Source organism: Equus asinus, chromosome X (assembly GCF_041296235.1).
Source record: "Equus asinus isolate D_3611 breed Donkey chromosome X, EquAss-T2T_v2, whole genome shotgun sequence".
Lineage (NCBI taxonomy): Eukaryota > Metazoa > Chordata > Mammalia > Perissodactyla > Equidae > Equus > Equus asinus.
Window position 1 is genome coordinate 62,880,508 of NC_091820.1, and position 14,747 is coordinate 62,895,254.

The 14,747-nt window shown below is 38.5% G+C and overlaps 1 protein-coding gene across 1 annotated transcript; it reads right to left on the minus strand.

The window, feature by feature from the left end:
• Positions 1-7,191: 7,191 nt before the first annotated feature.
• ITM2A (integral membrane protein 2A) lies at positions 7,192-13,419 on the minus strand. The gene is made up of 6 exons (XM_014852380.3): positions 12,968-13,419; positions 9,342-9,473; positions 8,864-9,061; positions 8,516-8,626; positions 8,120-8,270; positions 7,192-7,969 (listed from the first exon to the last, which is right to left on the minus strand). The coding sequence occupies exons 1-6, from the start codon at positions 13,076-13,078 to the stop codon at positions 7,881-7,883; spliced, it is 792 nt and encodes a 263-aa protein (XP_014707866.1). The 5' UTR covers positions 13,079-13,419; the 3' UTR covers positions 7,192-7,880.
• Positions 13,420-14,747: the final 1,328 nt, after the last annotated feature.

Genomic DNA, 14,747 nt, shown 5'->3' on the forward strand with positions numbered 1-14,747 from the left:
GTCATATAAAATTCTTCTATATTTCCTTTTATTACTTTTATGTTTGCTTTCTTTTTGCATTTACGTCATTGATACACTGGGAAAAATGCTTTGTTAATTGTGTACACTTACATTCTAACATTGTTTTCTCTATGGATAATCAATTTTTCCAAAAACATTCATTGACTAGCTCAACCTTCTCCCTGATTTAATATGTCTGTTTTGTTTTATACTAATATCAGATTACTTATATCTTATCATATTATACTACACACACACACACACACACACACACACATATTAACCAGACTCTTGATTGTTTTCCAACATGAATATTTTATTGTTTTAAGGTAACGTATTCTAAAACTTCAGGTTAAATTGTGATATACGGTAGAGAAAAACCAACCTTTTTGTTACACTCTTTCAAAATTATTTTGACCACTTTTCTGTATTTACTCTTCCATGTAGATTTTAGAATAAATTTGACATGTTTTATAAAATATTCCTCTCAGTTATCTTATTAGTTTGAATAGTTTATCAGTCATTTCTTCTAGATTTTCTATATAGAAAAATATTAGCAAATAATGGCAGTATTGCATTGAACAGTAGCACTAATAGAAGAATCCTTCTCTTGTTGCTGATTTTAATGGCTTTGCTCCTAAAATCTCATCATACATACATTCAGACCATCAATACTTATCTCATATAAAATCTCTTCGCCATTGGGGCTCATCACTTCTGACTTTACCATCCACTCCTTGTTGCCAGAAAATGCTTACCTCCTAGTCATTCCCCATCTTCCTGCTAATCATTTATTGAAAATGTTGGCACCTGCCTCTCTTTCTCTCTCAGGTTCTGTTACTATTCTCAGCTATATCAACAACCATGTTGAATACACATCCAATTTACTGGCCTCTTGGTTCTTAATTTCCTCATCACCAGAGTCCTTTACTTCCACTCCCCTTCTGTCATCTACTCCCACAATCATACTCTCAACCTTATCATTATCCTGGACTTTAAAATATCAAATTCGTTATCCTGAACTTTGAAATATCAAAGTCAAACTTTGTCAACAATCTCCTATTCTTTTCTCTAGCTCAATGGAAGAGATCTAACTCTTTTTTCCCTAAGGATAATCTCTTTGCTCATGCTTTGGATTCCCTTCTTTACCACTTTCTCAAGGACCCAGCTCCACTAATGTCCCCATCTCTCTTGTATCTTCAACCTGTGCCTCTCTAATGGTCTCTTCCTGTCAATATTTAAACATATTCAAGCTTTCTATTATACCCTTCTATCTGAGTTATATTAAGATACAACTCTTTTGGTGTGATATACAAGCCTTTTGTTCCCCATTAAGAAAAATTTACATGCTACCCTGAGATCAAAAGAGTTGTGGGCGTTGACAATATGTATCTTCAGAAAGATGGAAGCATACATGAGAGTTGATTCTAAGGGTTAGACCAAGAAGGACGAAATACAAGACTTAATCAGGCCAAATTCATTGGTATGCCAGTATTCATCTAGATTTGGTGATATTATATGTCGACTTGAGCACTGAAGAATGGTGTTGTCTCCTAGGTTGTCTAAATTGAAATTTGAACTCAAGAATGGCTGATAATGAATGAGGTTGACATGCCAGAACTTCCCTGTCATACTTAACGTCTCTTAACTATCACAGACAAGGTGAAAGCAATTGATATATTAGATAAACCACAGAGCTGAAGCACTAACCAAAGTATTCTGTGTCTCAAGATTCTCTGGTAATGGCTAATTAGCCATGGCATCTTTAAGCATGAAAAAGGCAAGCTATTAAGATGCTGCTTGATGCATTTATACAGAAAAACTTTGAGGTATGTTAGGAAGCAATCTAATTTGAAAGATTATCGTGGGATATGCAGCCTTGTACCTAGTTTCTATACCTGTGACTATTCACAAAATTGGAAACCTTTGCTTGAGGGAGTCTGGGTGCCTTTTATGAATAAGCCTGAAATGGAACCACAGTTGTATACTTTTAGTATTCATTCAGTCCTTGTCCAGAATGACCCAAGTCCATTTACCAGGAATACTGGACAAAAAGAAAATACAGAGATTTTTCTGGAAGTTATTGGACAACTAGAAGAATCCCCACATAGGTTCCCTAATTCAGGGAGGGAGAGCTATTATAGAAGGAAGGGGCAAATGAGAGTCACCAGAACTCTCCATACCCCAATTCTCCTTATACCTTGCCAAGACAGAAAACCAAAAGGGGAAGGAATTGTCGAGTTTAGTACCATCATCAAAGATCTCAAAGATCCAAAAATGGTATGTCCTACCATATTGCCATTTAATTTTATTTGACTGGAGGCAAAAGCTAAGTGTATCTTAAGAGAATGACTGGGGATTATTGCAAACTTAATCAGAACATGAGGTTAATTCAGCTTCAGCTCTGGATGTAATGTCTTTATTGAAGCAAATCAACACAGATACTGGCAGTTAATATGCAGTCATCTCCATGGCAAATCCCTTTCTCCTCCTCCATTTCTGTCAGTAAAGAAAATCAGAAGCAGTTTGCCTTCATGTGGTCTTCCCTTTCTTATATTAGGTCTATATAATCTTTTCTGCACTCTGTTAAAATTTGGTTGAGAGTAACCTTAATTTTATTGATATCCTCTTAATCATCATGCTGCTCCATAACATTGAAGACATTATGCTAAGTGAACCTGATGAGCAGGAGGTAACAAGCATTATAAGTGTTGCAGGAAAGACATGCATGTTCAGAGGCCTGTCACACCTTTGTTGTTTTCTAGGGATCCAGTGGCCTGGTGCCTGTCAGGATATCCTCTCTAAAGTGCAAAACAATTCTTGCGCCTTGTACTGTCCATCATGAAGAAAGAGATATAATTGGTAGAACTTTCAGGATTTCGGAGGTAACATACACCATACTTTTGCTTGCTGGTTAAACTTATTAACCAGGTAATACATAAGGCTGTCAGTCTTGCATATGTTCTAGAGCAAGGAATACTCTAAAGTATATCTAGGCTTCAGTTTAAGTTGCTCTGCTACTTGGGCCTTATGACCCAGCACACACAATGGTATTGGAAGTTTCTGTGGCAAAGATACTCTAGGATGAGCACGGTGCCAACTCCTAAGAATCTTGAGTAAGGTCATGCCCTCTTCTTCTGACAACTATTCTCAATTTGAAATATTACTCCTGTATTTTTAACACACTTAGTAAGAGCCCGAATGCCTTACTATGGGACACAGTTACTATGAAACCCAAACTACTCATCATAAAAATAGTATTATCTGATGCAATGAATCCTTAAAATTAGATACGAAGAATGGTATCCTGAAGATTCAGTGATTGTTCTAGTTGAGACAGAAACCTTACAGCAGCAGTCAATAAATGATGTCCTCTCCCTCATAGCCAGGAACCAATGGGTGGAGGTGAGAGTTGCCCCTCGCACTATTTTATCTAGCAATTCAATGAAAGATATTTTTGTTTCCTGTTACCATGATATTGGGTTTGGTGGGGTTAGATGTCCTACTACTCAAGAGTAGAATGCTTCCACCAAAGAAGAGAGTCATGGTTTCATTAAATTGGAAGCTGAGGCTGATTCTTAGCTATTTGAGGCTCCTTATGAATTAACAGGCACAGAATCACCGTACAGGCTGGGGTTCTGGATTCAGATTATCAAAGGGAATTTGGGTTGCTGTTACACAATAAAGCTAAGGAGGAGTACATATATACATATTTTTTTTTTGGTGAGGAAGATCAGCCCTGAGCTAACATCTGTTGCCAATCCTCTTTTGGTGTGAGGAAGACTGGCCCTGAACTAATACCTATGCCAATCTTCCCCTTTTTTTGTACGTGGGTCACCACCACAGCATGACTTGATGAATGATGTAGGTCTGCACCTGGGATCCAAACCCGTGAATCTGGATTGCCAAAGCGGAGCAAGCCAAACTTAACCACTATGCAAACCCGGCCAGCCCCAAGGAGGACTATTATTGGAACCCAATGGATTCACCGAGGTGCCTCTTTTACTCTCTTGCCAAATAGGCATAATCAATGAAAACTACAACAAATATAGGATTGTTAAAAGATCCAGATGCTGCACTGTTAAAGGTTTGGGTTATTTCACTAAGTAAAACAAAACGTACCCAGCCAAGATGCTGCAGAGGGCAAAGGAGGAAAAGGAATTGGTTGTGGCAAACGAAAAAACTATGATTATCAACTTAGGACTCATAAGCAGCTAGAAAATTAGGGGCTGAAGAAGCAGTGCTTTACTTTGTTTCTTTTTCCCTTCTTCCCAGCTCCACATACTTAAATAAAGAGCAATGGTGGTAACTAACATCTTATTTTCTGGTGGAAACAATCATTTAATTGATGTTACCTTGCAATTAGATGGTAACTGACGGGAATTTGTGTGTTCTTTATTTTGGAAACATGAATATGTTATCTGGACAAACAATAAGAGTGGATGCTGAGTAGAAAAAAGAATGGGTTGTGCTGGATATTCCCTGCTTTGTTCTTCAGAACCACTCTTCACTCTTACCCATTCTGCTTATAACCAGGAGGTTAACCTTTGTGGACTGCATCAATGCACTCCTTTCTCTCTGGCTTGTAGTTGAGTTTGGCTCATAGGGGACACTATCAGGAGATTAAAGGGCAAATTGGCTTTGTCTTTTTACCAAAGGCCACAGCTCCTGTCAGAGAAAGTCCACACTTATAACTAGTTTTTCTAGGTTCTGGGAATCATTCTTTTCCCCTGAATCTTCAAAGCTAGGGTTCAAAGAGTTCTTCAGTGTTTCTAGTCCTAGTGAGCTTCACCAAAACTTGTTTCTATTAACATTTCTTACACCATAGTAAATTGTCCCTTTATTAATCTCTTTTCATTATCCTGTTTGAGAGTGCCATCTGTTTTTGCCAAGATTCTGAGTGACATGTAAAGTATCAATTTCCCTCTATCTACCCTGAGTAAGTTCTGGGATCTGCAGGGCCAAGTCCTTATACACTTTCATTCAAGTGTGTAAGCCAAAAACCTGGGAGTCATCAATGACAAAACCCCTTGACACTCCTTACTCTACACATCCAATCCATAACTATTTTCTGTTAACTTTATACTAAAAATATATCTCCATTTCCTATCTTTCTTTCTTTCATCACTTTTACTTTCCTAGTCCAATCTAGTATCATATTTTGCTTGAACCTCTGAAATAACCTCCTAACTAGTCTTACTTCCTTCCCTTTTCTCACTGCAGCCAATGTGATAATTTAAAAATACCAATTTGTTCCCTTCCATAATTCTAATTAAAATCCTTCAATGGTTTACCACTACTTTAAGAATGATACATTTTTAAAACTATCCTACTGGGTCCTACATGATCTGGACACTTGTCTATTTCGCCAATTTCTTTTCATACAATTCTCTTTACTCCATGTGCCTCTCTTTCTTTCACTTTCTCCAACAACCACACTCCCTACTGCCTCAGGAACTTAGCTCCCACTTTCTTCTCACTGAAATGTTCTCCTTTCATTTACTTCATTTATACTACTCATCTTTCAACTCTCAGCTCAGATTTTACATTCTTGTTCAGACTTCATTAATAGTCCAGGATTGGCATCCTCGTTATAAACTCTCATAAGCATTCTATATTTTTTCTTTATAACAAAATACTGCAATTATTTGGACAAAAAGTCTTTCTCCCCCCAGGAGGCCAGAGGCTCAACAGGGGTGGTGTCAATGTCTGTTTTGCTCACAATGGTACATATCCCCAGTGCCTGGAATACTGCCTGGCAAACGAGTGAATGAATGAATGAATCAATCAATCCATCAATCGAGTCAATCAATAATTAGGTGAGGGTGGGTGAAGGGATAGAAAGGAAAAAGTAGCACAAGGTATGAAACCTAGAACTATGCTTCACAGAACATTTCTTAGATAGATGACTGCCCACTTTTCTGGTTGATATAGATCCTGGGTTCTGAGTGAGAGGAGAGCTAGTCTCCATCACATATCAATTCCTCACAGAATCCAGTATTAATTTTTCATTCAGTTACACTTTTAGTGTTTCTGAGGGTTTCCTATTTTTCAAAATATTTATTGGTAGTGAAAATTTACCAGAGGTTGCACTTGGGGGGCTGCTAGCCTTATGTTATTACATATCTTAGCAACTAGGACTTTTGTTTTATTTTTTCATTTAGCCACATTTAATAAACAATGCATCTCACTACATGGAACTTCCTTTAGGATCATGTTCTTTTACATACTAGGACCTCTTTCTTGGAATCATATCCTCTATCTTATGTGAATGTCACCTTTAAAATTATTGTAAATTTTGCTTTGGTTTAATAGCTGTTCATGAGAAAACCTTGTCTCTTGACTGCCTCTTTAACTTCTTGAAGTTAAATATTCAGTTAATGTATTTCTTTTTTTTAAGAGAGTATTTAGGGCTATGTATTCGACTGGGTACAGCTTTGGCTACCGAAAGTAATCAACAGTCACTACCAGCAGGTGATCAGGAACGATTTTTTTTTTTTTTGAGGAAGATCAGCCCTGAGCCAACTACCACAATCCTCCTCTTTCTGCTGAGGAAGACTGGCCCTGAGCTAACATCCATGCCCATCTTCCTCTACTTTATATGTGGGACACCTACCACAGCATGGCTTTTGCCAAGCACTGCTATGTCTGCACCCGGGATCCAAACTGGCTAACCCCGGGCCACCGAGAAGCGGAACGTGTGAACTTAACCGCTGCGCCAATGGGCTGGCCCCAGGAACAATTTTTAACCTAAAACTATAGAAAGTCTAAAGCACTGGCCCCCATTCTATGGAATTTATACCCTTCGGTAAGTAAGTAGAGATCATAGCTTATGAAGTTATTAAAAGTCATCGACATCTTATCCAAGGTTAGTTCATTGTGACCTATTACAGGCATCTATGAGTTTTATATTTTTATGAAAAAGAAACACATTTAAAAGTTTGAAATTGCTATGGGCCTGAAAACTCTTAAATAGTTGAATTCACATATAAGCTTATTATGGAGTATTTATAAAACAGTAATTGATAAACTATCAAAAAAGAAGTAAAATACGAAATGATAAAATACAAATGTGTGGAGGTGGGAATAAGGGCAAAGCTAAGCTCATAATTTTAGATCTATTTCAGGTAAGCCAAAGCTAAATAAGTAATGTTAATTGTTCACATTAAGTATACCTCAAGTGAGAAACAGTTGTTGAATATGGAAAAATTTATTATAGGGTTGTAGAATTCATACAACCTAAATTCCTTACAGCATTCAGCACTTGTACAGTTTTGTGGATTTCACAATACACATATCAGTGAAAAAGAACCACTGCATTAGAGTGACTTTTTTATGAAATTTTTTCACATATAAGTCAGATCTGTTACACAGCACCTAACAGAAATGCAAAGATGCAATTTCTAAATTCAGGAAAGTTGCACAAAATGAAAAACAAAAAACAATGGTAAGAGATTGGACATACTTTACAGAAAAAAGTCAAAAACAATTTAAAATATTTTAAATGTAAAATACGCTCTACCCTATGATTGAGTGAAGAGCTTACTTTAAACAAATCGCAAAGGATGGGATTTATTGTCAGGATGTTAGCTGACACGTTCATGCTGCTTTCAGAACTCTAAACCCTATAAATTCAAAAGAAAACATAAGAATTATTTAATTTCAGTTTCAAACAACAAGCAATGACAATTAAACTGAAAATTGACAAGAGCTTGCAGTGGTTAGTACATTTTTTCCCTTTTTTTGTTTTTTTGTTTTTTAGTATAAGCAATAGAGTAAATGCATGAGTAAATATCTTGAGTATCTCACACACTTTAATGTTGAAGTCGTATTGTAAATTTCTGACTTCTTCTTATTAAGGATACTCTTTCTGTTGCCTCTCACTCTTGACAGATCTTGGTCTCAACAATAAATTCGTTGGGGAAGTGTCTAATCTTCCAGCATTTATCAATGGCACGTTTGTTGAAACCTGTGAGGAAATGCATAAAATAGTGACTTTTTAATTTTTTATGTAAATGAAAACATATGTATATTTGATCTCCACTTTCCCCTGTACTGCACTCCCACTCTCCTTCACTGTCCCGATAACACAGAGTAAAAGAAGGAATGAACTGCCTACCCAGCAAGAGGTCTCGTCGACGAAGGCGGAAGGACTTGCGGTTGTTGCAAAGTTGGTAAATAAAAATGCCAAGGTTACTAACATCACGAATCTCCTCCACAGCAACCAGGTCTTCACGGACCACATAAGTGTGAGGCAGGTATCTGCCTCTCTAAAAATTAAAAAAAAAATGGAAATGAAAACTTTTTAAAACACTTTAAATCCTTACCTATAGCAGATATCCTTTTTTTAATAGACTTTATTTCTTAGAGCAGTTTTAGGTTCACAGAATAGTTTTTATTTGAAAATTATTTCAATGAAATGGAATGTTTTGGCTCAAATCATCAATTTTTTTAAATGAGGAAGCAAAATTATTTGGAAATGCTTATATAAAAATTTGACATCCAAAATACATACTGCCAGTTTGCCAAAGAGCTCCACCAGATTCTTTGGAGGCATAACAATGGAGGTATTGAGGGGCATCAGATAGCAGTTTCCCAGCAGCAAGTCCAGGTAGGCAGTCATGCCCTGGTGGGGAGGGGAAAAAGTTAGTTATGCTATAGCGAGTAGAGATGCTGCAGATGTTCCAACTACTATTAGCACAAGCAGCTACATCATTTCAAAATCAACTAATGCATATTCGGTAGCAAAAAAGTGAAAAGGACTTTGCAGCAAAAAGATGTACATTCATGAACAGATTTAACACTTACTAATGAATTAAGAAAAAAGGAAACTCAGGAATACCTAGAAGAATGAGAAACCCACCTTTTCGAAGTCATGAATAATTGCTGCAGGGTCACTGTCAGAGAAACTAGGGACAGGCACATCAATGATTGCAATGTTGTCATCCTCACGAATGTCAGCCTCCTCGGTCACAGGCAGAAAGTAGGGTTCTCCACCTCGAAGGGAATTTGCAGGGTCCTCAGAATCAAAAAAGCACATCTCTCCATGGTAGATGGTATTCTAAAGACAAAGAAGAGAGAATTAAAACCTTCTGATACTCACTGTCATGACATCTGAATCATTTCTCACAGTCATATCAATTCACTGTACTGTTTGCCAAGCTGAGGATTGTTGATTACAGTTATCACCGTGAAGACAAATCAACTTTATAAACTGAGAGGTAATCTGAAAACTTTCCCTAAACCTTCATTTCTCTGATGACCACCGCAGAATTATTTAAGTTGCTACTAAATGTATAGCAATTAGTAATCCAAATTGTAAGAATTGTAATTATTATTACCTTGGGCATGAAGTACTTGTAAATGCAGGCTCCACCAACAATAAGTCCTGCCAAGATGAATGAAAGGCCTAAGAGAGTAAGCATGCATCTCCCAGAGGAGCCCTCTTTTTCCTGGGTGGCAACTCGGAGCTCCTATTTATTAAAAAGCAAAACCAAAAACAAAAACCAGATCGCACTTTTAGACACATTGTTGCTTCTGTGTACAATTTACCTTCCTTGAAATTCAAGATATTTTAAAACGATGTCATTAAGTTATCCTAGCTTAAAATCATTTCAAGACAATTTCTGATGTTTAATAGATGTGAAAATCTCCAATTATATTAACCTTCCTTCTGGCATTTCCAAACCCAAACATAGATATGAAGTTATTTCAAAATAAACATTTCTAGAATCAGCTGAAAATAACTATTCATTTATGCAATAAGTTATACTCTAATAAATGGAAGTTTGTCACTTTTTGGACTTATACATGGATAGAATCACTAACTTTTTGGAATATAATTATGTTTCTTTACTATTTTTTGTAAATCAACTTGTTTGCTAACTAAAAAAGTGAATTAAAATCCTTTGATTTATTAACTGACTTTCAAAAAGCTGTTTTTTTTAAAATTAAATTTTATAGGAAGGAGTTCTATAAGGCAGGTATATGCCATTTTCCTCTATGTTAGAAATTAAAGTATTGAAGGTGAGATATATTTCATAATGTTCCTAATTTTAGTGAGAAACTAGGCTTCCTAATGTCACCAATATTCTATAGCTGTGTATTTCACGAATGAACTAATGTTTTCCAAGTTCTGAGCAAAACACTATAGATTTTAAAGTACAGAATTTGTGGTAGCTAGGCACAAAAGCTGTGTGTTTAACAGTGACTGTAAAATTCTGTGAAATCCATAATTTGTTTAGGAATTGGAACAAGAAAGATCCAAAGCGAACAAGTAACTGATTAACTCTGTACTCTTCCCAGGGGAGTGGACCAAGGGGCCTCCAATCCCATTCTTGTATGTCACAATATGCCCCAAGACCATTATTACTCAAGGGTAGAATAAATGAAGTCAGCAAATTTAAAAATCTAATCTCTGGTAATCATAGGGTAAATCATTCAGACTGGTATGTAAATAGAATTGTTTTAGTCTTTCAAGCCATTAGCTATTTTCCATGACAACTAGGATAATACTTAGGGGACCTAATTAACCTTCAATGAATTTAGTGAAAACAAACACATGAATTCTAAGGAGAGGCAACCATTTGTTAAAAGGTTTGTCAAAAAAGATTTTTCTTTAAAATTCAAAGAAATTTGGTATTCACATTTTTTAGCTAAATTTATTTAAGTTCAAATCCTCTTAATACACTATAAACCTTGAAGGCTTTTCCTTGTCCCAATAATTTTGAGAACTTTAAATTATTTTTATTTAAATAACCTTAACCTAAGATAAACACTATGAAGATAACTATATATTATGATGTGAATCACCATAATCTAGAGCTAGAGGCTTCGAAATTATATTTTAGATTATTAAATTGAGGTCCAGAAAGGTGAAATAACTTACCTATAAGTCACAAAATGACTTAATTTCAAATGCTGAAAGGAATAAATTTCTTTTTTTTCTTGTCACTGAGCTAGGAGAAGAACAATCTGTACTGCAATTACATTTCTCCTTCCAATAATTCAGGCAGTTTATTATTAAGAAAGGTCTAAGTATTAGATTGTCAATTTCAAAAAAAAAAAAAAATCCACCATATACGAATAAGGTTTTTTTTCATTTAAATTTCTAGACTTCAGAGTAGTGGAGACTGTCACTTACCATAGCTAATTTCTCTGTGAACTATACTCTAAAGTTATTGTACACCACCTCTGACATAATATTCTGTTGTGCTCAATCTCTGATGAGCTGATCAATACATACATCACTATATAATGTGTCAAGTATTATTAAATCAGTGTCCAATAGTGGCCAGGAGAAGATCCTGTAGGAGCTTCTCCAACACCTAACAAAGAAATATGATCATAGTGCAAATGCTCATTTTTGTTTATTCCTCATCACACCACAGGCCTGGCAGAAGTATTGCTTGCATATTAACTGAATCCAACTACAAGTCATGAAGTTTTTAGTGGTGAGGGGAAAAAAGGGATTACTGTGTGGCTATATTTAACTACTGGCATCTAATTAGACCTCCCAAAAAATCTGGCCATGTTTCACCTACAAAGTAAATAGAACAATTACTTATTTGACCTTCTGTCATTTAGTCAAAACCTCAACAATGCAGAGGGTATTACTTTTGGGTTCTGAAACGTATAATACACAAAAGTTAGCTTCATCGCTGGGCTAAGCATCGAAGGCTTCCATGATAAAAATTCTGCATCAGCACATTAGCATTTCAAATTGTGTACATAATCAGTGATACTACATGGGTTCTCATTTCACTCAAAGCACTTTTCAAATCTCCCCTCTGAGCACAAAAGTTAAAACTTTATAGAGAGAAAAAGACAAGTTAGGACAGATCTGCAAGCTGCAACACTTCACAGATTTTGTACAACAAGAAAATACGATTGTGCGTTTTAAGTTTGAGATTTTACTGAGGAAAATGGGTAGTTTGCAAACATTAAAAAACATGTTAAATGTTTAAAGGAAACAGAAATTGGTTAAATAAATAATGGCCAACATTTGGGGCGGGGAACTCCCCCAGTTCCTGGCAACGCAAGAAGTTTAAACTATGAGGTCGGACTCGCTTCAGATCTCTCTATGGGGGAGGTGGGGTAGAGGGATATCGCTCAAAAAGGAAGTACCAAAAAAAGAAAAAGGAAAAAAAACCCTCAAACTTTTTTTTAAGGAAGAAGAGTGTTTTCTTTAGGAAATGTCACTCCGAAAACATACAAGGCTCTTGCAGTAAGAGGGCACAGTGAACATCCAAAATTCTAATTAAGAGCAATTTCAATTTTGACAGCTCCTTTACCGAATGCTGAACGATGCTTATGACCAGGAAGAAATTGGAAATATACATGGGCGGGTGGGCACAGAAACACACTTGCCCCAACTTATACCTCTGCGAGTCTAAGCTGCCCTTTGTCCCCCACCCACCCCGACAAACACTCAATGATCCTAGAAAGACAGATTCATAGAACTCCGCACACGTCAAAAGGAAAAAAAAAAAGACTTAAATCTCTGGCCCTTGCTTCACCCTACGTGTCCGCTCCACCCCTTTGCAGGCTGTGAGCGCCCCTGGAGCTGGGAACTGGGGGTCATACCTCTCTCGTTGATCCTCAGCCCCCCGCAAGTTCCCACAGATAGAAGCTGACGTCGAGTCCTAGAGGTTCTCCTCAAACTCCTTCCAATATCCCTCCGCTGTGTACAGCGTGGGCTGGAACCGACGGAACGTGGCGCGACGAGCGGAGATGCTAAGGGGCGTGGGGCATGGGCAAGCGAAAGGTGTCTAGAAAGGTTCTAGACAGAACCGGGGCGACCGGGCAAACCCGACGGACAGCGCAGAGGGGACCGCCCAGGAACACAGGAGCTGCGGGGCAGCTTTCATTTTGTCTTCTGCCGCCTTCTTCCTTTCTTCCCCCCAGCCACCTCCTCCCTACCTTCCCGATCCCAGCAGGCAGTCAGGGGTGGAGTGGGGAAAACTACCTTGCCGGTCAGGATCTGAGCTCGGACCGTGCGGCTTACGAGGGCCTCCACGTCTTGCCGCGCCTCCTCTTTTTGCACCGCCGTGGGTGTATTGAATGCAATTTTCACCATGGTGAATCTTCGGGCTGCGCGGTAAGGCGCGGCTCGAATCAGCGTCCTGGGCTGCAGGTTGGAAAAGGAGACGATCACGCTGGCCCTAGCAGCACCTACTTTCTCCCCCGTCTGCCTTACGCTTCTGCAAGCCCAGGTCTGGAGATACTTATGACGCAGTCCCAAGCTGGGTGGGAGACCGTGGGCGGGCCCAGGGAGGGGCCGAGGGAAGAGCGGGAGGGGGTCCAAGTGCTGGGATGGGGGTGGGGGTTGCCAGTGGGAAAAAAGGAGGGGAGGTGGGGCCCTGGCCGGCTGGGGCTCAACGTGCCTCACCTGCACTCCAGGCGTGCTCCCACCCACTCTCTGCGCCCTAAGATAAGGGCAAGACAGGAAGGAAGCCTGCTGTGTCGTGTCTTTCTGCCTCTGTCCAGGCCACAATAGCCCCTGACCCTGATTCTGTTTTCCCAAACTTGGGTCTGGCCCCCTGCAGGGCTAGGAACTGTAACTTGGCACCAACCCAAGCTTCCTCAGCTCTGCACCCACCCAGGTCCCCAAAGCACAGCTCCATGACTGTTCTGTACCTTTATAATAATACTTTCCCTTTAAAGAACACTCAGAAGCCCGTTTATAGTTACTTGTTTCATTCTCTCAACATTTTTTTTTCTTTCTTCGCGTTTGTTTGCTTTGTAATTTTAATTTCCCAACCTAGAGCAATGCTAAATCAGAAATATAAGACTCCTGCCTCCTCAATTTGCCATTTTGCAGGTAGGACATGATGAGACATAGAGGAGGGTGGAAAGCGCAGAGTGAATCCCTGAAATAGTCCAGATCTTTTCACTCTCCCAGGTCAGGGAAACCAGAGTAAGGTCTCAGCTCAGAGCTTTTTTCTCTTCAGCCTCCAGCTGTGAAATCTGCAGGGAGAAAAGCAGGAGTGTGTGTGTACCTATGTGTTTAGGAAGGTGGAAGTGTGGGTAGAGGACACAAAATTTAGCCAGATGCTAACACAGCTCTGGTGGGAAAACGATAATCTCAGAGGGGCTGAGTTAAAAATTATTTTTGAAACATTTACATGTTCAGCCAGTGTAATCACGCTATTTGTTCACAATCGGTTCTCTCTGATTGTAACACTGATAGAGAACCTCACCATGTGAAATTCATGCTGTGAAGGTTGGTGACTGGAGGTGGTAGTGGTAAACAGTTTAAAAATAGTCCTGCTGCCAAAGACAGTAGAGGGATCTGATGTGAGAAGGCAATAACACTTATCAAAAAAATAAATAAATAAAAGAATCCAGCTTGTGCTAGAGAATCCCCCATCTACTCATATACTTATTGAAGGGACTTGAATATGTTAAGAGTCACCACCCTTCTGTCCAAGAAATTCCAGGTTGGAGTTTACCTACTGAGGTTTCCTTGACTCTGAAGCCTGTTGCCTGTCTCAACTGTGGGAGCTTTGTGAAGACAGCCTTCATTTTCCCAGATAGGCCCGCAGATGGGAAGGTAGATGAAGGGAAATGAACAGTGGGGAGCCTGTGCCTTACACAGGGCAGGAAGTTTGAGTTTGCTTAGAAATATCAGCATCTTATCTTCTTTTACTTATTCTTTGTTAAGTCTGGCCATTATAATTTAAAATTTATCAGGCAACCTTTAGTGTAGGCTAAGGAAATCTCAACTTCTTAGGATGTTTCTCTTT